This window comes from Manacus candei, unplaced genomic scaffold, assembly GCF_025592945.1.
Source record: "Manacus candei isolate 608988 ecotype Guabito, Panama unplaced genomic scaffold, ASM2559294v1 h1tg000043l, whole genome shotgun sequence".
Taxonomy (NCBI): domain Eukaryota; kingdom Metazoa; phylum Chordata; class Aves; order Passeriformes; family Pipridae; genus Manacus; species Manacus candei.
Window position 1 is genome coordinate 313873 of NW_026138091.1, and position 24889 is coordinate 338761.

General features: G+C 36.2%; 1 protein-coding gene across 17 annotated transcripts in view; it reads left to right on the forward strand.

Annotated features, from left to right (window-relative positions):
• The window catches only part of PPFIA2 (PTPRF interacting protein alpha 2), a 329493-nt gene that overhangs the window by 265338 nt on the left and 39266 nt on the right, over positions 1 to 24889 (forward strand). For 8 of the 17 annotated variants that reach the window (XM_051795708.1, XM_051795691.1, XM_051795696.1 and 5 more), the window contains 12 exons: positions 326 to 460; positions 8661 to 8747; positions 9166 to 9249; positions 9606 to 9737; positions 11241 to 11303; positions 13466 to 13557; positions 15811 to 15946; positions 16311 to 16531; positions 18784 to 19021; positions 21615 to 21644; positions 22516 to 22646; positions 23150 to 23331. In XM_051795708.1, the coding sequence (XP_051651668.1) occupies positions 326 to 460; positions 8661 to 8747; positions 9166 to 9249; positions 9606 to 9737; positions 11241 to 11303; positions 13466 to 13557; positions 15811 to 15946; positions 16311 to 16531; positions 18784 to 19021; positions 21615 to 21644; positions 22516 to 22646; positions 23150 to 23331 (1531 nt within the window). The remainder of the gene's footprint in view (positions 1 to 325; positions 461 to 8660; positions 8748 to 9165; positions 9250 to 9605; positions 9738 to 11240; positions 11304 to 13465; positions 13558 to 15810; positions 15947 to 16310; positions 16532 to 18783; positions 19022 to 21614; positions 21645 to 22515; positions 22647 to 23149; positions 23332 to 24889) is intronic. The other 9 variants (XM_051795699.1, XM_051795701.1, XM_051795704.1 and 6 more) reach the window with 3 other exon arrangements.

Below are 24889 nucleotides of genomic sequence, written 5' to 3' on the forward strand. Positions count from 1 at the left end.
TATGATGTGATAATCTCTAATTCTGTAACTGTATGCAGATATATTTACACACATTTGCATGCATCCCTCTCTGTATGTGTGTATATATGTGCATGACTACCTCTTCAAGGAAATTAAACCATCAGAACTTAAACTCTCCAGCTTCTGCCTGCTTCCTTAGACTATTTTAAGAGGTATTTTCAATTGTCAAGGAAAAAAACCCACCCAACAATGGAAAAGTAAGGTACATGCATCTGAGTTTTTATTGCTGCCAATGTAAGGAAAGGAAAAATCTTAATTCTGGTTTTTATTTTTTTGTACCTGTTTATCTGTCTGTGGCCTTCAGTTGGAAGACAAAAACAGACAGCTGCAAGAGCGTCTAGAACTGGCTGAACAGAAGCTGCAGCAGACAATGAGGAAGGCTGAAACCCTACCTGAAGTGGAGGCTGAACTGGCTCAGAGAATTGCAGCTCTGACTAAGGTACTGACTTCTCACTTCAGAAGCCACATTGTTTAACACTGATTTGCATCCCGATTCCTCACCTCAAGGACAAACCAAAAGTAGCTTCAAGCTGATTTGAAAGAAGAAAACGCTTCCTGATAAACATCTGCCACAAGTTTAACCAGGAATGGTCTCAATGCTGTGTCTACAATTCTTAGCATTTTGGTGGCAGGAAAAGTAGTTACCTGTAAATTAGCCTAGGCTATATTTACAAAGGAGTCATGTATTTCCAATACATATGAGCATTACTTGCCCTTGGAGGATTCATTTTACTGTGTAAGAATTTGTAATTTAAGGAAAAAGGGGTGAGGGAAGTCCCATTCCTACATGTACTTAGTTCTTCTGGACACTGTCATCCACCGTGTATATAAACAACACTTATTTTCATTGCAATAAGTGCTATAAAATCAAATCATGGCTGCTGGGATCATTTGTACAGCACAACTGAAGACAACTTGCAGTACAGTCTTACAAGGTTTATTTTGAATAATTCTTTTTATCATATATCTGCAAAAACAAATGTGAAACCCTGAGAGGATTCCAAACTGTTTTTTTCTGATAAATTTGTTATATGGCTACTATCTTACAGAGAAATAAGAAGATAAAGATAAATTTTCACTAGCATGGTTCTCATATTTGGCCTCTAATCCTTTCAGGTGCGCGTGTAATTAATACTTTAGCTCAATTATTATCAGCTTCGTAAAGACATATAATGAAGTTTATTCTTTATCTCTTAAAATCAGACAAAAACACATTTAAGAGATTGTATTACATCTAATTTGGATTTATCTAAGCTTTCCTTTCTCTATTGCTAAGGAATGCTTCTTATTATTTATGCATTGAGCTATTTTTAAACCTAATGGATTTTTCCAGTTCTCATTTTTTTCCATTTATAGTGAAGTCTTAAGTGGTAAACATCTCACTAATAAAGTCTGATTTTTAAGTAATTTAGTTAAGAGGTAGAAACAAAGAAAGAAAGGAAGGCTTTTGAGGGGGTTAGGGGAGGGGCTTTTTTATTAAGGTAAGATCAAAATTTTGTACTGTCCGCTTTAGGTTTATATGAGTGGGTGGGAATCTGAAAGAAAGACTGAAAACTAGGGGAAAGGTGGGGAGGAATCCAAGAATAATCAGCAAAAAGAGCTACATGAAATACCAAATAAATATCATTACATTTTAATAAAAACTTAGGTGCACGTAAGAGAAATCCCTTGGCGTTTTAACAATTTTTTTCAGTTGTTTCTGGTTCAGCAAGTAATCACATATTCTAATGCCCTCAGTAGCTTAAAAATGTCTTCTGTTTTAAGAGGATTTTTCCTGAATAAGTTCTCCAGCACTTAGCCATCAGTAAGTATTTTGCAGTCTCAAGCATGTCTTTTCTTGCAACTGCATTTTTCCTTGAACATATATAATGACAAATATTGTAAAAAGAAATCCCATTTCAACCGTGCAGAACATGCAGGGACTTCCATGAGATACTGTTGTTACTGTGACCATAAAGCTGCAATATACATCTCTGTTTGTCTTCTTACATTATTTCATGGGATGTGATTAGAGATCTGTAAACAGAGCTGATGCTCCACCCCATTTCACTTTGATGTACTTGATCAAAGTTTTTGCCCAGCAGGAAACTCTGTTAGATTGTAATGCTGGTTCTGTTAATTTCTCACAATTACATGAAAAACTGAAGACATTTATTTTATTTAAAGTTGTGCTGCCTTGGAATACATGACATGAAGAAGAAGGTCATATTTGGCCAACAGGCTAAATAAGGCTGTGGTTTATATATCTTGTATACGATGTCTTTGCAAACTTTGCAAACTTATTAAGGTGCTGGTTTGACAGCTCTGAAGTTTAAAGACCAGTTCTTTCAATGGATCACATAAATGTAGCTCAGAACCAAGGACACTGCTGTAGTCACTGCAGCTTACTTATGTAGTTTTAAATTAGCAAGCTGGTTTGGTCTTACCACACTAGCTATTCAATGAAAGCTGCAAGACCTACCTAAGGGGCTGAATAATGCTGAATTAATTTTGCCTTGATTGAACTTTATGCCAACATACATGTTGTCAGTAGGATTCAAATTATCTGACTTCAGACTAGCCAAAGTCTGTCTACCTGAGCAATGTGATCACTGCAATGTTTTTGTATACTGAATATCCTGAATGAGGCCCCAAATGAGTTAGCCTTTCTGTGCTGAAAAAAAAGAAAAAATCAAAACTGATTCTCCTTGCTTTTCTACTACCTCAGTGAAAGTGGCTTCTCTGAGATTAGTGAGGTTACAATCATATCAAAGAGGTGAGTTAAGCCTAACATGCTTTACATGTATTTTAAAGGAAAGTAATATGGGGTTAACTGGAAACTATGCTTCACTGTGGGTAAAATATAAGACCAATTACTTACACGTGGAGACAAAACAGAGCAAATATATTCTGGATTTGGCTGTATTTTTTCCTCCTCAGATTTAAAAGATGCATGTTGCAGTTCTGCATTCAATTTTTTATACTCTGGCTCATAATAAATCTGGGTTGGAATTCTGTTAAAGAAGGGTATAGATTGAGATCCTTCTCAATTTTTAAAATTAGTTGTTGGGGGGGGGTTATGTATATAAGCTAGTGAATGTCTTTTTGCTACTTTTCCATGCCCAAACTAATTCATAAGGAGTGAACTCCAAAAATTTGGACTATACAGTGAACTCGGATAAGTACCCATAAGTTAACATTAATCATTTGAACTTTTCTTTGGCTTTGTTTTCACGATGTTCTGCCCATTGGGTGAGCAACTGGAGGGTTAGTCAGCCTGTGGTAGACTAACCTGGAACAGCATGATCCCATGCACTGTGCTGTCCTGCCTGGCCATCACACTGGTATCTGTCCGGTCATGACAAGTAGCACAGCTCTCAGCATGTATCCCAAGATTAGGTTGCCATGACTCATTGAGCCACCTTCTACTCACTCTCACGGTATTGGTCACTTTGCCTGCCCTGGAGAAGAGGCAGTTCCTAGAAGAAAGAACTTCCTACCAGTATTAACTACACCTTTCTTTATCCTGTAAAGTGTTCATTTACCTCAGAAGGGACAGACATTAGAGCATCCGGAATCTTCAGATGGTTAGTTTGTCAAACAGTTTCTCCTTGCATGTATTCAAGGAGGGGTCTAGTAGAGATGACCAGAATCCATGTACTTCCATTTGCTCACTCCTACTAGTAGTCCCTCACCCCTGGGGTGCTTGTGCTCAGAGGTACCATGTCACTTCTCTGATCACAAGACAGCAGTCAGCGTTTTACTCCATCATTCCTGTATGCAGCTCACCAGAAATACCAACTGTGCTTTTCAGCTGCATTAGAGAAGCACTGAGATGGATAAGAGGAAACCATAATCATAATAAACCACATTTAGCATAGTAACACTTTCGGTTAATTTTAAAGGTGATAAAAAATGACTTGAGAGTTAAGGCCGGTGAGACACAACACTTGTTTTGTGACAGTGTGGGGATGTTGTTGATGCAGGAAAGTAAAAAAAGAAGATCTGCAATGGAAAGGATGCAAGGAGGGGAAAGAAGTTCCCCTGCAAGGAGCAGATGTGATTCATACAGAAACCTCTCTGAGAACAAGGGAGAGAGACAAGATGATGTGTTATCTGGAGAAGGAAGTTGATAAATCCTCTTATGAATTAAAAAAAACAAACAAAAAAAACCCTTTATTGGAGAGGAAAGCCAAGGAAAACTTCATATTTACAACACATTCCTGTCTTTTCAAAACACCCCTCTTATTGTGCTTCCCTTTTCTCAAGAAATTTTACCCTCATAGGAGGAAGAAATGAGAGAAGCAAATTTGACAAAGCTAAATGGAAGGAATTGCTTATTAAATTTAGGAGGCATAGAAAGTAGTGGGGAAAAAAAGGAGGGGAAAGAATGTGTGAATATGTAGTCACTGAAAGGTTGGTGCTTAGGAAAAGGGGAGATTTAAGTCAATGCATTTTGTCACATTTGTTAACAGGTTAGACTGTGAGCATATGATCACACATTTTCACCTTCAATTGCATAACTCAGTTCAATAATGCTTTCTTTGTTCTTGAATAACTCCCTTATTCCAAAGATAGCCAAAAGAATGCATACCATAAGAAGCCAGTAGAAAATATGGAGACTGCAGGTGTTCAAAAGTCAGTCTCAAAACATGGGAAATTGGCTTGTACCATTAGAAAATTTAGATTTGTTCCTGCAGCTCAGCGCAAGGAAGAAAAATTCTGGCACCTGTATTATACTTGTGCTTTCTACATCTGAAATTGGATTTTTTTTTTTTTTTTTTACTAAGATCCAAAGACCTAGAAAATGTGCAGTATCAACAGTAACAGACGATGTGAAAGCAGTATCTTTTTTGTGGATACATTAGCGGCAGGAGCATCAGCAGAGTTTTAACAGGGTTAGAGAGCATAAGCTGCTTTGGTGTTCCCTCAGTGCAAAGTTTTCCCATCTGTTACTAGTTTGTAATGGCTATTTCTTTGTTATTTCATGGCATAAAGAGTGCAAAGCGAGCATTAAGACTCATGCTAGTTTCTTATAGGGGTCAGATGTAGTTAAGTTTTTGTCCATGTATTTTTAATCCAGTTTAAGATGCACAATTTCCCAAATTTATTTATAACTGAATGTTCTGGCTAAATGCTTTAAATGACAGTTGCTGAATACCACACTATGTGTCTTACTAATCCTCCTGTACAGAGTACTAGCAAACGGGCATGCAATCTTATATTAAAAAGAAGAATGTAGGGGAAGGTGTGCCAAGCAATGCACATGTGAATTCCACTTTACAAAGTTTTTAACTCAATTAACTCTTAGTAAAACAAGTTGGAAGAAATCCAACTTCTGTTTATGAACCTCAGAGTCCACAATTGTCCCTTCTGTCTTGTGTATATAAAATTCTGCAAAAGAAACATAACTAGCACTGGTGTCTCAGCCTCTGCCTCGTGCCTCAGACAACAAGGCGGAGATGGAGATATTCAATACTTTTATGGTAGGCTGCCAGGTCTCTCAAAGCCAATTCCAGTGGGAATGTCTGCATCTGAATAACATACATGAATGACAAAAAAATGTAGCTGCCACAGGTGTGTCAATTGTAACAGTGTGGCCTGAGGAAGTCTGTGCAGGAAGGATTTGCAAATCCCTTAGCAAACAGCTGATTTTCTGGGTTTTTTTTGTCTGGAGGGTCCCTTTGAGACCGAAGTTGGGGCCTTTCTCAGCAGAAAGGGCAATGGGAGGTGTTGAAACCCTCATTTTTGGGAGTATGTTCCAGTTAGGCACACCAGTTACTGGAGCTCTTTGTCTGCAGGTGGGTTTCTGCAAGTGAGAGAAGATAAGAGTACATGTGCTTCTGTCTCCCTGGCCCTTACAGAGGACACCTTTTTGATTTATGTCCCTGGTGCAGGGGCTGCTCATGCATTTGGTGTGTAATAACCAGTGGTTAAAATCCCTAAACAGCATTAGAGCCCAGGGTAGGTACTAAGTCTGCATACTTGTGCTTGTTCTCTGCCAGATAAGAATTTGAGCCTAATTATTTAATATCTTGGTTATAAAATAACTTGATTCCTTTCGAGTAATTCAGAATAACACTTTCAGAACAAAGGATACATATAAGAAACATAAAATATTCTAATACGTTTGCAGTGTTTAGAATAAAGATATTTGTTTTGATTCTAAGGCATATTGAATTTTAATTAATTTTCAAGTCTTTCTCTCCTACCAAAGAGATGTAAAGGGAGATGAATATGGAGATCAGCTCTGTTTCCTTTTATGCTGAAATATGAAGTGCAGGTACTCTGAGATACATCCAGGAAGACTTTTTTACTAAGAATTTACTTATCAACATTTTAGTATTCTAGTGAAATAACTGAAAACTATAATTTACATATAGCTGAAACATATACCTTCCTGAGTTAGATCTAGTACCACAATTATTTTATGCATTGAAAAGACCATTTCCTGCTAAAGGAATAAGGTATGGCACAGTTTGGACTAAAAATTTACTTTTTAGTTTGAAAAAGAGTAAATTATACAGCTAACTAGACAGGCTGTCTTTTCAAGGACAAGTTATGACAGACATGACCACATTTCAGAAGACTTAAATGAGATCCCTTCCAACCTAGACGTATTAGTTATCTTCGTAGTTTGCACTAACCTGTAATTAAGTGTATGGGAGCAGTGAAGATTAAGTAACTTGCTTTTAAAGTTTGCAGTCAGCTAATGAAGCTTCTAAGGAGTTTAATTTTTTTAGGAAGGTGCCCCAATGGGTTCCATGTCTCCCTCAATGAAAATGGCTTCAAAAGAGGTAGAATTACTTAAGCTTTCTCTGAGCTTTGATGGTTTCAATTCATCTCATGACCCTAGGAGATACATTAAGGGAAGGCCTTGGACCAATAGTACAGCTGGACTCAAAAAAAGGAAAAATCTATTTTCTACAGAGCAGGATAAAATTTAGTCCCTCCATGGAAGGCATAGCATGGTCTGCTGTTCTGCAATTACAGGGACTTAACTTTCTCTACCCTGTCTTTTTATTTACCCAGCTGGGAGAGGAAGCAGTGCATTAACACTGATGTACTGAAACCAACTAATACATAAAACTGAAAGATAAGTTAGAGAAGATCATAGAGGTACTGTCACAGGTCCAAGTCATGATAACTAGAGAAAATAGTTTCAGCTAATAAATAAGTTCAAATATATCGCACTATGCCTCCTTCATGATCAGAAACAATAACTAAACTTTTTAGACTAGTTTAGTTACAAAGAGTTTCCCTTAAAAATTGCAAAAATCTGAGTTTTGTGAATATACTTAATCTGAAAAGAATAGTAGTGATCTTCAAAATTAAGCAATATTCTTGTATTTATACAAAGCAGGATTTTCTCATCTTCATCTCAAAAGCTACAGCTTATATTTATAAATCTCTAGATCACAGGCTTCTTTTCTGTATAATCTTTTGGTCCTGATAATACTCCTGAGTTTAAGTTCTGAGTAATTTTAAGTTATTATGAACATCTGGAATTACTTTGGTATCTATTCTTAATTATCCTGATAAATCATTAGTACATAAGACTATGAAAAATAGTCTCACTAAAAATATACAGTTGTAAAATTAGTATTTCTTGTGCATATTAAGGTTTGCTCATGTAAAGATGGAGTTCAGGATCTCTTTTTCAGGGAGGGTAAATCTGACAGAGTGAAATAGATTTGACAAGCGCAAGCTCACAACTCAGTCATCAGTAGCACTATCTGTATGCCTTATGCACATTCCTGTTTCTATAGCAACAAAACCAACATAGCATTTCTTTCTTTAAGGGCTTTTTAAAAATTTTGAATGATAACATAGACTTGTTTTATATGACAATAACATGAATATTCATGTTTTGCAACAAATGACCTAATTAAGGTCAACTCCTGTCAGAATTAGTAATGAATGTTTGGTTGGATTACCACTTCTATACTCAGTAGAAACTTTTCATTATTATTAATGAATTTTTGTTTATAGGTTCTTCTTTTATCTGATGACCTTGATCTTCCAAAGAGATCCACCAGGGTGGATCCTTTCAAAGGGATAAAAACTGTATCGTTTATTTGGATGAAAGGGCTTTATGTAGTGTATTCTATAATGGAATACGAAAGCTTGACATTCTGTCTGTTTTCTAGAAATTAGGGAATGTGCCATGACATTGCATAGTGGTGTAACTGACCTATCCATTACTTTAGTATTTATGCATTGTTTTCATTCCTAGAAAATGATAGAAGAATTATAAAGGAATTTCTGATGTTGGCCTCTGAGAGTCCTGTTCTGGTGTTCAGTTTATCTTAATTAAAAAACAAACAAACAAACAAAAAACCCACCAACATTAGATTAGACAGTGTTGCTTTGAATCCACTCTAGTAATATGTCATCAGCCAGCCATCACTAACCTTGAACCGCCATGTGTAGGTTGATAGCTTTTTTAGCATTCCATTATTTTCAGTTTCCCCACATCAACTTCATCTTATTCACCAAGTATCAGTGTAGTTTATTCCATGTAAAAATCTGTCAGTTAAAAGTATTAAATTTTCAGTCACACTTTTCTTTTAAACATTCTGTGCTGTGTTCTGTTCAGTGTCAGTGTCTTTAGTTCTGATTTTTCAATTTTGTCCCTCTCCTTTTCCTTGACTTGTTAGTCTGATCCAACCTCTTCTACCTCATCTGATGATTATCAATATGTTATGGAAGCTAAACTACAAGAAATGATCTCCATACGTAGGAAGGTAGTCCTACTGGACTTTACTTTCTATTGCTAAATAGAATCCATCTGATTTGTTTTCATTTTCTTTAACTTTTTTTTTTTATTGATAATCAACCATCGTGCAGTTCAGTGCTTCAGGAGCTTACAATTTTACGATGGCAGGTTTGTGTTCAAACCATGCACAGTCTGCATGTTACATTTGGCTGATTTCATTGCTCATAAATAACTCCAATGTTTTGCTGATGCTTGGATGTAACAGGCCTTTGTAGCTGACACATTTCAAGCAATGCTGTTCAGCTGCCTGTTTAAATAAAATTTATTTTTGGAAAACTAAGTTTGCAGTTAGTAGTAGCTTGCTTTATGTTTTGTTCAAACTTTACTGAGACAAAGACTTCCAAGGTCACTTAAATTACAGAAACAGTATTTCTATTTTTTTACAGGCGGAAGAAAGGCATGGAAACATTGAGGAACGTATGAGACACTTAGAAGCTCAACTTGAAGAGAAGAATCAGGAACTTCAAAGAGTATGTGTATTGTAGACATCTTCTGTTCACTTTTCTTCTTATTTGTTGGTATAGTACTACATTATGCACTCCAGCACCCACATCTACCTACGAGTAAATGTTTTATTTATAACAATAATGGCAGCATCTTCCCACTTTACTTACCCATCTTAATATACTACTTAACACCTAGTTTCAGAGTTGAAAGTATACTACTGTTACAGAAATGAATGTGCATTAATCAGTAACTGTAATTACATTTCCAGTGGATTTTTTTTAGAAGGTTATAGTTACCATGTTTTTTTATTATTTTTTAATGATGCGAGTCTGTAGTGGTTAATTTTGGACCCTACCAATCTGTCTCTTCTACATTAAAGGCAAGGCAAAGAGAAAAAATGAATGAGGAGCACAACAAAAGATTATCGGATACTGTAGACAGACTTTTGACAGAATCCAATGAGCGTCTGCAACTACACTTAAAAGAGAGAATGGCAGCACTTGAAGAAAAGGTACAGTGCAAAGAGCAGTATAAGGTTTATCTTAATAAACATTTTGCTGTATGTTCTACTTTTATGAGGATGGAGACTGATTTTGTATTACCAAATACTACCACAAATATGGTCTAACTTACACATTCAACTCTTAATTCAAGAGTGCGCTCAAGTGTCTTTCCAGAAGTACTGCAAATATGCTGAACATTTTGGGTTCCCGTTTTATCAGCCAAGAATCTGATGAAGAGCTTGTAAAGGACCAATGCATGACAGGGTATGAGGCAATGAGAGGAAGTAGACAAGAACTGAGGAATGACCACATTTCAGATGTGCTATCAATCCTTATTTAACCTGCTGATTTTACCTCACTTCCTCTGGGAAGTGTAAAATGCTGTCACCACAGAAGAAAGAGCATCCACCCTCGGAGAGGGAATATTGTTTACAAGTTTTCCATGAGGGGTGATGTGGTGGGTTGACCTTGGCTGGATGCCAGGTGCCCTGCCAGCTACTCTATCACTCCCCTTCCCAGAGGGACAGGGGAAAGAGTAAGGTGGAAAAAAGTAAACAACTCGTGGGTTGAGATAAGGCAGGTTACTTAAAGCAAAAAGCAAAGCGAAGCTTGCACATGTAGAAGCAAGAGATAGCAGGGTTTATTCTCTACTTCCCATGAGCAGTGATGGTTGGCCACTCCCGAGAAGCAGGGCTTCGGTACATGTGGTGGTTTCTCAGCAGGCAGCCATCGGACAGTGAATGCCCCTCCTCCTGCTCTGTGCCTCAGCTTTTATATCCGAGTTAACGTCACATGGTCTGGAATATCCCTTTGGTCAGTTTGGGTCAGTTGGCCTACTTGGGTCCCCTCCCAGGATCTTGCCCTCAACCAAGGAAGGAATGTTACAGTGCTGGTGCTGTGCTCAGCAGCAGCCAAAACACCGGTGTGTTATCAACACCCTTCTAGCTGCCAATGCAAAGCACAGCACTGTGAGGGCTGCTATGGGGAAATGAATTCCAGCTCAGCCAGACCCAATACAGGAGACAAAGTGGCCCTGCAAAATTCAAAGCCCCTGACCAAATTTATATTTGCCCTCCTTAATCCCTCCCTCTTCTTATTCACCTTCAGTCTGATCTGAGGGGAATGTTTCAGTATTTTTTCAGAAGGATATTTCAGAACCTCTCAGATGATGTTTTATTGGTTTACATCACTGAAACAAAATGTTGTACAGAGCAAGAAATAGGCTTGTCAAAATAAGAAGCTGAGAGAAATAGCTGTGTAAGAATAAGACAGTTGCTCAATTGAATGAAGATGCAGTTTTTGCTGTTCTAGAAAACACATGGTCCTACACATTTGAATTCTCTCCAGCATTTAAAATTTAATATGTAACTGAAGCATTAAAGAATTTTAAAGTCGAGTGTATATGAACTTTGCAAACTTGTACACAGAGACTACATGTATATAGTGATATCTGATATATTAGCATATCTCTAATTTCTTTCTTGTTTGTTTTTTTCTTCATTTCATTCTAGAATGTTTTGATTCAAGAATCTGAAAGTTTCAGGAAAAATCTGGAAGAGTCCTTACATGACAAGGTACTATAGAATATTGTGGTATTATCTGTATTTATCGAAAGATGTATATTTATTATTTGGAGATATGTATATGGTATATTAATTATCTAAATATCATGTAAAATCTTCCTGACATCAATGATAATTCCTTTAATTACCCAAATGCTGTAAGTAGCCTTAGAAGGTCTCTAGTGATTGTTCTGAGCTAACTTCATGGTTGATATCCTAGCCTCAGGAATTCAATACCAAAATTCATATTAATTTCACTGGCTCTGGAGTTTTGGTTCTATGAGTTTTAATTCTGAAAAAGTCTTGTTTAACAGAAATGTATGCATAATTGGTTGCACTTTCATAGTGAAGAATGTAATTTCTTGATAAAATCCTTCTTAACAGATGCAGTGGTATTATGCTAAATATAGATGGAAGTGGCCTTTCTTCATTCATTGCAAATTAACCTCTAACACTATATAGTGAATCAGTCAAATAGATTATAAATATTTGTCCCAATCTCAAATACTAGGACTTTATTTTGAAGTTATTCTTTCCTTGAGCACAGTAGAATACTGAAATATGTCTGTATTAAGATTCACAGAAGTGTTTTTGCAATGTATCAAATCCATTTAAAAGCAAGTGTATAGAATTATAAAAATATAGCTCCATTTGATAGTAATATAAATATATCATATAGCATCCAAAATCAAGGCCTTCAAGGCATTCAAAAAGTTATTTTCATCTACATTCGGATAATCTGTAGAAAGGCAGCAAGATTAAACAACCTGCTCCACTGCCTCACCACCCTCACAGTAAAGAATTTCTTCCTAATATCTGAAACCTACCCTCCTTCAGTTTAAAACCATTATCCTTTGTCCATCACTACATATTCTGACCCAGAGCTTCTGTTTCCCACTTTGAAGGGTTTAGGTGTTCCATTTTGATGAAGAAACTGATGAAGCAATTTCAAATGGATATAATAATCAGATACTAATAATCTCTAAATAATTGACAAATGTTACAAGTAGAGTATCAGTCATCTCAGTAATTCTATTCAATCAAGAAATACTGTAATAACACTATAGTAATGTTTCATTAATAATAATAATTAGGTAGTAATAATTACTGAATCTGATATTACTTAGGTGCAGATCCTTATCCTTGCTAGGACTTTGTAATACTGAACATTTTGAACTGTGGGAACAGCAGTGTTATATCTTTATACCACATTCTTTCTTAGTTTCTTTTAATATTCTTTGATTTCACTTTATTAGTAGATGATAATTATTTGTACAATTTGAATTTCATCAACTCAACAACAGCAAGAAGTATAACTGTAGTTCAACAAATCACCTAAAATGCAGTTGTCTCTGTGTCTCTATCAGTAAATAAAAAGGCCAGTATGCAATCTCATACTCTCACAGATTCATTTAAGTTGGAAAAGGTTGAAGATCACCAAGTCCAACCATTAATCTTGCAAATGGCAAATGGTGTGTCATATGCTGAACTATGCCTGGCACAGTGCACAAATCAGTGCTGGTTCTTTTCCTCACCCTGGCTTCATAAGAGGAAAAAAATAAGTTTCAAGGACAAACTTGTCCTGCCAACACTTCCAGCTAGTGGTAAAGTAGTAGAGTGCTATACCACCTTGTAAGGTAAAACATACCCAGGTATTCTTCCCAAGAATGCCAAGGCAGTGGAAGGATTAAAAAAGGTTTATTTCAGATGCAAGGACCACTTCTTAAGGATGCTGCACACACACACCTTCTCCAAGGCTCTTTGTATCTTCTCTCTCTCCTCCCCCACCCTTTCCAGCCCAAGGAGGCCTTGTAAACTTCTGCAAACATGTTATTTCTCTCTGCATACCAGAGAGATAGCTTGCTTACAGTCTCTCCCTGCACCTTTCTCTGAAATGCAGAAGGAAAGAAAAAAACCCACCTAACTCGTTTGAGAAGGCACTTTACAGTCTTCCTAAGTGAACTCGAGTTCTAGCTTTCCACTGCAAAATCTTGCACAATCGCACCTGCAATCTCCTCTTGATGCATGCATCTTGTTAGCAGTAATGAGACTCAATTGAGCTCCCTTTTCTTATTATAGTCAGTGTTATGTGCAGTGTATCTTTTCTTACTTGTTTAACTTTATGAGAATAATATCTCCTAAAGTAAATGTATTTTTACTATTCTTATTTCCAGGAAAGACTTGCCGAAGAAATTGAGAAACTGAGATCTGAACTGGATCAAATGAAATTGAGGGCTGGTTCTTTAATCGAACCCACCTTGTCAAGGTAATATTTAAAGACCAAAGTTTCCTCACTTTGAGTTGAAATTGAACATAAACATAAGTGTCAAAGCTTTGCAGCAGGGATTTGTTCAAACCACACATAAATATAGTTATGTATTTCTTTAAAAATGTAAAAATTTTTGAATGATTATTGCTGTTGCTTTTCACTTTTTTGATAGGTAAACGGGGCATAATATCAGTGAGTATACACTGAAATATTACTGTGATTAAAGAAAGGCTTTTAAATTATGAAATATTTTGAAAGGTATATCCAAATACCCTACTTTTTTCCCAGACCTTAAAAATAAATTTGAAACTATCATTTTTAATGCTGTAATTGATCAGCTATTTATGATCATATTTATTCTATCAATTACATCTAATTTTTTTTTTATTAGCAAGACATAACTCAGCTGTGCTTAGTGTGTAGCAAAAGGCCACAGAACTTCAGCTAAAGATGAAGGTGGTTTTCAGAGACATCTGAAAATACCCTAACAGGATATTAAACATTCTGACTCTTTTTGGTGTAAAATCAAATGGAAACAAGAGTAAGGCAAATGCCATAAAAATAACCTCTAACAGCTGGAATGAATTTATCACACTAGAAAATCCTTCTTGCTTAAAAGTAACCCTTGAGATAAAATTGTTATTTTATTGATAATTGGATGTCTTATGCTGTTTTCACAACAAGCAACGTGTGAACTTTTAAAACCTGCCAGCAAACCTGCCAGCCAAAGCTCATGGACCAAGGCTAAATCGGGAGCTCTCTAATCATCTGAAGTTATTCTTGTTCCATAGTTTTTTTCTTCCCTCAGCTATTGCCTACTGATTGTTGTCCTCAGGCATCTTGCTCTGTACCTGGATATGGTTTTTCCCTCAACCTTTTACTATCTCTTGGAATAATATTTTTCTATACACGGAGAAGTGTAAATCAATGAAATTCCAAATGTGATGCTTATAATGGTTCAAATTTTTGTTCCTTTGGGAATGGGCACTTTTTTGAGAGTGCTTGCAGGGATACATGCTATTGAACTGCTGCAACAAGCAGCAAATTTGACTTTGGAGAAGAGCAGCCTTTCTTGCTGCATAGATGGGTATCATCAGCTTGTGCTCTGTAAACAGGAGCTGATTTGCTCTTGTCAAAGGGCTGTTTGAACTTGATAAGCTATCTAAACATCTTGGGAATCCACCAGGTTCCACCAAACAGTGTACTTTCCCTTCTGTAACCTCACCTCATAAAACTACCAGCCCTCTCAGGCATATGAAGCTATCAGCATTAAATACTTCTTGTTCTCAGCCCGTATTCAGTTCTGCACTGGCAGGAGTTTGTGCTTTCAGCAAAATAACGAAGCTGGTCAGCAGATAAATATCTGCAGCCAGAGACCAGAACCTGGACTGTTTCTTTTGTTCTGCCAACGTCCTCCAAAAGTGCCAAATATTATCGATTACCAGAACAAAAGTGAGATAATTACTGTATACAGAAGGTAAAACCGGACGCTGTCCTATGGGGTTTTTTGGTTAAATTTCATTCTTTTACTGTGATCATGCTATTCATATACTTTTATGTGGAGATTGCTGATGTATTAAGAAACAGAAATTGTTTAGGTCTCTACTTCTGTGGTTGAATACTTAAATGGTGCATAGAGCTTTTGCTCTTCTGACTTGGCTATGTGGCCCATGATTAGGATGCTTCTATTGCATCATGCAGGGGACTTTTGCTGCTGCTGTTTGACCTGGGACAGAAAGGCCAGGGAGCATTATTTGCAGTCAAGAAAAGATACGCTGAAGTCACCCCATATATGCCTCACCAAAATATCCCAAGATCTACCAGGACTATAGGAAAAATTGAGGGTTAAAACTCTGAAAAGTGCCATCAAATAAAGATGAATAATTCCTAATCGATGTTAAATATTGCAGGGCAGTTCACTAATATTTTCATAATGTAGAGCACAGACTTGTAGCAGGAAAGTTTTATCGTTATGCTCACTCATGTACATGTAACATGCTTACAGTAACCTCAGGTATATTTATTCAGGAGAATAATAGAAGGAAAATATACAGGATAGTACATTCAACTGCCAGTTCTAATTACCCAGAAATCTACTTTTTTCTTGTCAAAATTCTGGACGGTAAGTTTTTCTGTACACATAATTTTTTTGTTTAAACAAAGAAATCTGTGTTTCTCGACTGAAGGTCATTAGATTATTGTTGTTATTCCTATTACTCTCTCAGTCCACTTATGTGATTTTGTTTATAGGCCTCACCTTGACACATCAGCAGAGCTGAGGTACTCGGTGGGCTCACTGGTTGATAGCCAGTCTGACTATCGGTCAGCTAAAGTGATAAGGCGACCTAGAAGAGGCCGGATGGGAGTACGAAGAGATGAACCAAAGGTTAATCCCCAATTTCTTCTCATATATTCCCTGATAGGAGAATGTATTTCAGGCTGTTAAGCTTACAGTTTGTTGGGGTTTTTTTTCCAGAAAAAAACCACAGCAGAAAAAACAACCCACCATACTTGACTATCTGTCTTTTCTTGGGGTCTTTTTGTGTAAATTTTCTTGATAGTAATTGTACACACGATTTGCAGTTATGTGAAAATACATCATTTGCAGTAATATTGCAAGCATTAATGGAGAGTTAATCATTGAATAAATATTTTTAAATGCTAGTTGCTTTCCTTTCCCATTTTTTAGAAGTTTGACTTTGCAGTTGTTTTTCCTGATGTAAACTGTATACATCCTAATTCCTTCTCAGGTAAAATCACTTGGAGATCACGAGTGGAATAGGAGTCAGCAGATCGGTGTTTTGAGCAGTCATCCATTTGAAAGTGACACTGAGATGTCTGACATCGATGATGATGATAGAGAAACGCTTTTCAGCTCCATGGACCTGCTGTCACCAAGTGGCCATTCCGATGCCCAGACTCTTGCCATGATGCTTCAGGAGCAACTAGATGCAATCAATAAAGAAATCAGGTATGCAGTCTGAACCAGCTGGGATGTATTTATGATTCAGCTTCAAGCTTCCTTTAGTGCTTGAGTTCAGGTGCCATTCATAATAGTTAGGAAACCACCTGTACATTTAAAGGTTTGATAATGCATCCACTTTCAAGAGGAGAGTATTGTTTGTGTGAAGATAACAATGGCCTCTTTCTTTCCTAACCATAGAAATTTCTTTCAAAAAATGTTCCAAGCAGAGAACTGATGGCTAATTGAAGAGAAATAAGTTAGAGAAGGCTAGCACATCGCAGATTTGATAGATTGTTGTTCACAGTCCTCTTTTCAAGGTCTTTGTTATGCATGACGCCACTTACTCAGTAACAACCTCCTATCAGAAATATTTGATTTCAGTGCTCTTCATGCTTTCTTCTAGTGATTATCCCTATGTGACGTCCAATATAAGCCATGTTTTCTAACATATGGTTTTGATTTTCTCTGTAGACACAGAATATGATTTTTCATACTCCAAGTTGGATCATAGTGCTTGGAAATGGGTAGTGAATAAAATATATCTTAATTTCTGTGCAAATTTAATGAAGTGATAAAGAATCAAATTACATATTTTAATTAAGTGATTTTTAATAAATGAAATAATATTTTAGGTTTAAAGCATTCCTACATGTTTTTCAGGAAGGGCAACTTTGAAAAGCTTGGTGTATGAAAAACATCCTCTGATTAGTGACTGTTTTTCTAGAAAGAGATGAAGGAAAGGTTACTAAATTTATTAGGCACTTTCTGGTAGCACTATAAACATAAATACTGTGGTTAAAAATATAATCAAAACTGGATTGATTATCTTTTGCCAAATCTGTCTTTCTCTGATCAAGGTTAATCGGGGAGAACTCTATCGGAATATATTGAATTTTAATAACTTTTCTGTTCTGGGGGAAGCTTTTTGTTGCAAATCTACATATTTACTGATCCCAGAATGTCTTCATTCAGATAGAATTACACTGCTGTTTTCTCAAACCTCTTATTACACCTGTCAAGATAAAGAGTCAAAGAGATATGGTTTTGATATTGGTGTTGGGAAGGTAAATTCCTTAAAACAGTGTATATAAAAGAGAGAACCTTAACCATATTTTCTGTTGTTACAAAGAAGTCAGCGCTGTGACCAATTTAGGAAGCTGGAGATGTAACAACTATATTTGTTTTTTAAAAACACTTTTGTCAGTTTAAGAAGTAATATAGTAAAGGATTCTCATGAGGAATTGTACGTGTGGGTGACATAGTGGGATATTATTTGTGCCACCCTGAATCAGATCATTGTTTTACTTAACTCAGCATCTTGACTCAGATGTTAGGTACAGTTTTATCTCAAAAAGGAAGCAACAGTGCCCTTTGTATATGGCCATTTTTACTGGAAGTCTGCTGAGAGTAGTTTATTTCCCCTACTCCTAATCTTATACTGAAGTATAGGCTTTTATTATCACCACTATAATTATTAAAGGACCAGGTAAGTAATTTTGTATTCTTTTTTTTTATATGGTTCAGGAAAAATCATTCTACAAGGATAGTCATATAAAGTGTACTGCATTTTATATTTTCTTGGTTTGTGGGTATTTTTTTTCTTGACAAACATGATATAAAATGATTTGAGTTATCAAAAGAGATTAAAAATGTATTTTGCCTTGTTTTTTTATTATACAAGATGAATCAGAATTTAGATTACTAAAATGAAAAAAAGATTGTTATAATTCCCTTTCAAAATATTATTGGCCTTTAAGTTTCTGCCATGCCTTATTTCAAAAAGAACTGTAGACATTTTATACAATTTGTTTTACTGGTTCTCTTTTTTCATTAATAAGGATTATTTTAGCAATTCCCTTCTTAAAGGCCCAATTTCATTTGACTTTGTGTTTGAGATTTAGCAAAAGAAAATCAGATGAAGGTAACATAATATTGGAATTAGTTATCTATGGTAAAAGAGATTGTTAACCTCCCTACCCTTACTGTCTCCTTTACAAAAGAAACAAGCTTACTGAAATGTCAAATCTTGCTGTTAGGAACATTCTTCAAACAGGTTTTGAGAATGGAGAAGTTAAGAAAAATAATTTTATAACTCTGATGATTATAAAATATCCTTTCTAATATTATTTTTTAGTTGACCTACAGTATTCATCTTTGTTTCTCTACTTTCAAATCTCATTTGAAAGGAAATAGTTTTTAGTTTTGCTTTGGGGATATGAAGAGGGAAATGCAATCACACTCTTCTTTTACTTAATAAGGCTAATCCAAGAAGAGAAAGAGTCAACAGAACTGCGTGCTGAAGAGATAGAGAACCGAGTGGCCAGTGTGAGTCTGGAAGGCTTAAATCTAGCCAGAGTCCACCAAGGTACCTCCATTACTGGCTCAGTGACAGCATCATCACTTGCAAGCTCATCTCCTCCCAGCGGACACTCAACTCCTAAACTCACCCCTCGCAGTCCAGCCAGGGAGATGGACAGAATGGGGGTTATGACACTGGTAAGAAACTGTGACAGCAATTTTAGGTGTGATATTTCTCATCTTAAGTACTTAATCTTTTCACTGTATGAGTGGTTCTTCTCTCTAATTCTTTATTCACTTCTTCATCATACATACACAGATAGCAAATTCCCTAGCATATGGACATTTGGGTGGTTTGGGTCTTTGTTATAGTGGTTTTGAGCATTGCATAGTTCACCAGGGACATAATGATGTGGGGATCAAGGGCCACTGATCACTACAATTACTGTAATCAACTTATATGTAAAAAATGTTTACTAATGGAAAGCTCTGAAGTGATACAGTTATTACACAGTAGTCTCTAGGACTATTGTTGAGTTTAAACTTTCAGGAAATACCTAGAAGACATTAAGAGCTTCCACTGCTTCCTATATATAATCATTTGGATATACATTTTGTTATGTGTACTATTTTATACTTGCAGCATTTTTATGACAGTACATAATGCACTTGAAATAATTACTTTATAAGTACTAATAATTCATTTAACAGATATATTTCAACATTATAAGCAGTACACACATAGATATCAAGCCATGAAATTACCATGCAAAGCATTTCTAACATTATCTTTGAGGACGCATTCAAAAATGCTTGATTTGATTTGAAAACGGATTTGCAAAAAAATTAATTTTGATCCTAGACAAAAAGAAGCAATGCAAGTCTGTGAAGGTAATATGTGTCAACATATTCGAGATGTAAAGCTCTACTACTGATCAGAGTACAGCCACAGTGTTCAGTGTGAGCTACAAACCAGTTTGGAGCCTGGGTGAATTAATCCCTTTAAATACTAGGAGAGAATCAAAGCAGCCCACTCTGCTGATCTCCACATACGGGGAGTAGAACAGGGTATGTGTAAGCCCATTTTTTATTTGATTTTTCTCAGATAATCATAATGTTCCCAGTGTCCCCTTGTGGTCCATTCCTTGGAAGAAGAAGGTAGAGCCTCTCATCAGAGGGAAAATGAACTTTGATCTCAATCAGAATGCAGAAATTAACTATCCTAGCAGAGAAGGTTGCTAAGAGCAGCTGGGAATAGAGCCTACCTGTTCATTCTTCTCAGATGGGAGTAGGGACTTTTGCCAGTGATCATCTAGCCAAGTATTACCTTTTCCTCAGAAATTACAACTACTCATATCCAGTTTAACTCCCTCCCAGTTTAGTATGGTGTTTGCTGCCTTCTTGGGAACTCAGGACAGCAGAGAGGAGGTTGGGGCAGGCGGTTGTGACTGATTCTTTTCTGCCCCCAGTTCTCACTTCTGAATAGCAGAAAGGAAAATATTGATTGCACAGATCGTTGTGGAGGAGGTGAGTGTGGAGACTGCTGTGCTGCCACTTCACCAAAGCAGCACCTTCACAAATACACAGTTTGGCTCCATTTCCTCAGCCATTTAAACTAAATAATCTGGCTACAGAAAAATGGCAATGGTTAAACTGGTCTCCAGCAGATACCTGTGTTGCCTGGTTGCCATGATTAGGACAATGTAGCATCAGGTCAGTAGGTTCATCAGATTCAAACATAAAATGACAGCATAGCCTCTGTACTTCAGGTTGCCATGGTCTCACTGGCATCCAGCTCTAACCATGCTAAAACTCAGATGGATATGTCTGTATGAGTTGCAGTTGAACTCTTGACATACCACAAGCAGCAGAAGCAGAAACCCATGGCATGCTCAGCAGCACAGCCTGCAGTTTTTCTCACCTTCATCAACCATTTCAAGACATTTCTGCCTTGCATTGTTTCAGCAGGAGTTCAGTGTTGAATAGATCCTTGTTACTGGCTGGGGACAGACACAAACTTGTCAGACATCCTCAAAGTGGAAACTCTGAGTTGAGAAGAGCTCTGTAGAGTCCTGGTCTCTAGAACCCAAATTGCAGATGACCCTATACTGGTTGTCTGGAGAAGCAGTATTGCATGAGTTTCCACAGTCCTCACAGTAAATAAATTCTGTATCTTCAGCTTTCCTTAAATGAATGAGACATCCACCAAAAATAAAAATGCAAAGGGGGTTGAACAAGACACATTCTAGCAGCCTTCTATTGCCAAGTAATACTTGGCAGTACAGAAGATAGGTGAACCTGTATTAATCTTCTGAAAATGCCAGTCACTTTTTCAGGCACAGTATTTGGTGATGATATTTTGTGCTTTTACTTGGTGTGACACCAATATATTTGTAAAATTAGATAAAACTTAAATAAAAATCTCTGCGGGGTATAGCCTAAATATTTATATGAAAACTCAAAAAATAGAAAGTGCTACTATGAGCTTGCAATGTCCAACTCTTTGGTGAGTTTATAAAATTGAAAGAGAGTGTAACTATAGGGAAAAAAATTACTACTTTTCTAGAATGGTATATATTTTAGGCATTATCTTATGTTATTACCATTATCTTATGTTATTACTTCAAGTATATGGTATAATTAGTATGTATTATGGATAGTATTACATTAAAGAAATCTCTACTTCTCACTTCTGAATGTGAGAACAACGAAAGTGTGATATTTTGTTATGCTTCATAAGATTTATTAATCATTCTTTTTTTGTTGTTGCTGCTTTTGTTACCAACCTAAGCCAAGCGACCTAAGGAAGCATCGGAGAAAGGTATGATAGTGGGGTTCTTTTTAAGTTTGGGAAAGCACATTTATCATATTCCTCTTCTATTTAGAAAACTGGGTCTCTTACCAGCAACTGCATCCCCTCCTCTCCTTTTCATTCAATTTCTGAACATAATCAGTAGAACCCTACCTGGAAAGGCTTGCAGGGATCACAGCTAAGCCACAGAATCAAGGCCCACCAGTGATACATTGGAGTAGTAGCCTCTACAGTATTAACTTAAAAGAATACTTATTTTAAAAAATTATGGACACAAAAGAATTACCTTCAAATGTATTTTGACCATTTTTCTTGCTGGAGGAACCAAAGCCAGATTCCTTGAAATCTTCTGGAGCAGTATAAAATTGTTTACACAGCTGGCACTGATTATGAGATCTATCTTCACGTAACAGAAGATAAATAATTATATGCTATGATAAAATTCCTTTCTGCCCATGCTTATTTTCAAGCATACTGACTAGTCTGTTAACACATTGTGGAGAGAGTGGTCATGTTTATACCTGTATTTACATTCTTACATACCCGAGAAACCTTGTTGACTTGAATAATCCTGATTAATCCAAGAGACCCATTTACACCTAAGGTTATCTTCATGTTTAGACTTTCACTGTATCAACCTGTTTGGCATTAAGGGAATGAACTCATATTCTCATTTCTTTCAAATATATACTTTAAGCTGCCATATTTAGGCACTTGTTCTCACCCAGTAGCATCTTTCAAAAATAAGAATCCTTACAATTTTCTCAAAAAATTGCACTTGAAACCATACATGCTTCAGTTCATTTGACAAACTCATGCAGCGTATCTTGAAACGTTCCTGAAAAGCTAATCTGCTCTCAATGGAGTCTCTCTCCCCCAGATTGCAGTTGTTGAAGAAGATGGCCGTGAAGATAAAGCCACAATCAAATGTGAAACTTCTCCTCCTCCAACACCCCGAGCTATCAGAATGACTCATACACTTCCTTCTTCATACCACAATGATGCCAGAAGGTAAGATGTTTGTAAAATGAATTGGCACTTCACAGTTTTACTATGTAATATTATTTTCTAATCATTCCAAAATGACCCTGTTTCCCATGCCATGAGATAGAAAGCCTTACCAGTTGTCTCTTGTATGACTTTGCAAATGTTTGTCAGTGCTAAAGTACATCCTGGATATTTCTGTTTTGAGGTACAGTTTTGATGACTAGTAGAAGTAGTAATACTGCAAATCTTAGAAAGAAAAACAGCAGGCTGACTACTGTATTTTTCATTAACTGTTCTTAGCAAATTAAAAATATTTATTTTCAGTCTTGCCTGATGGAGACGATGTGATCTTTTTGCTCTCAGTGTTGCCAAACAATTTAAGGAAAATATGATTGTTTCTCCTGTTGGGGGATCATTAGTAAATTATAACTAATTAATTTGTTTGCAGAGCTGCTCAGAAGAAAGTAAAAAATTACCTGAAAATTTTGGCGTGTTATTTATTCCATTTCTTTACCACCATTTTGTAGTAGTTTACCTGCTTCATTGGAGCCAGAAAGCATTGGTCTTGGCAGTGTCAACAGCAGTCAGGACTCCCTGCACAAAGCTCCCAAGAAGAAAGGAATCAAGTCTTCAATCGGACGTTTGTTTGGTAAAAAAGAGAAGGCTCGACTTGGACAGCTCAGTAAGGAATTAGTGGTAACAAGTCAAGGTCATCATTTCACAGTCATTTTTCCATTTTTAATTTCACTTTTCTTTTTCAGTTTTCAATTTGCTCATTTTTCTGTTTTTTCTGGCACAAATTTTCCATTAAAATTCATTGTTATCAGCAATTATATAAGAGTTTGCTATGACTGTAATGCAAATGAAAGGAGAGTTCTGGCACAAATTGCTAGTCATACTCTTCACTGAGCCTGTTGCTTCAATAGTCTGTTGAATTAGGGTAAAAATGCTAACAGTGTATTCTTGAATAATCAAATAAAGAGGAGATGAGAAAGTAGAAAGTAATAAACCACTATAACAGGTGTACCTATGTGATATGGAAGGACCTTGCAAGTGTAGCTGCTTTTTGGATTTCAGTGTGCCAATAGATGCTCTCTGCTGCCTGTTGCTGAATGTCCTCACCATACTCTTTCAATTAGTTATGGTACTCACAGCAGTTGTTTGTTTTCTTCCTATTTCTGCCCTTTTCCCTTGCCAAGACCTTAGTCTGTTTCATTCATGGCAAAAATTTTCCTCTACCTATTTCTATAGGACATGTCTATATGTACACATGCCAACACAAGTAACAAATTGGAATAGATGTGTCAGCAAAACTGAAATCCTAGTCTTGAAGATGTCACACAATATATGAATTCGTGAGGCACTAAATTTTTACTGCCATGGTGACCACATAACACTTGTAAAAGAATTTTAAGGCTTTGCAGTAATTGTAAGCATTTAAACAATACATTAGCCTGAAATAAAAAACCTACATTCATATTAAAATATGTCCTTATCACAACTAACAAGCCCATCACTAAAATAGTATAGAATAGAAAAGGTAATATGAAGGTCAAATCGTCAGAGTAAAATCGAATAACTGAGAATTCTTCATTTATACTCCAACCTTTCCCCTCTCTGCCTGTAAGAGCCTTGTGTTCTTGAAAAAAACCCAACCTAATTTCTAATTGTAATTTGAATTCACCTTTTTTTCTCACTATAGGAAGAGTAAAACTAATTTATTTACTCTTTTAAATAAGAATTTATTAAATAAGTCTTTCAAATACACCTGCATGTCAGTTTTGCATTGATGGAGAATTTTATAACTTTAGATTGCAGCTGAAGTTAGACTTTATTAATTCACAGTTACATTCCATAAAACCCTTTTTATTGATACTGATGATTCATGCGCAATAATCTATGATTTCACAGTAACTCAGGAACACAGAGGACAGAGATGTAATAAATGTGTTCATGTTTCCTGCAGTTCCTTGCATTGTGGAACAAAAATGAAATAACAACTTTCAAGGTTATCTCAGGAACAATGCAATCTGGCAGTACATTAATTTCTTACTACTCACCGTGATTAATAAAACATACATAGAATTGGATAAAACCTATTTGTAATTCCCAAGATTAAATCATGACATTACTAAAAGATATTAGAGATTTGCAATTATATGACATTTTTTGTGGCTTCCATCCTTTAGCCCAACAGCAAAGATTTCAGTGTAATTCACATTTTAAATAAATGAACTGGGCTTACAAGCATGTATGAAATGAACAGT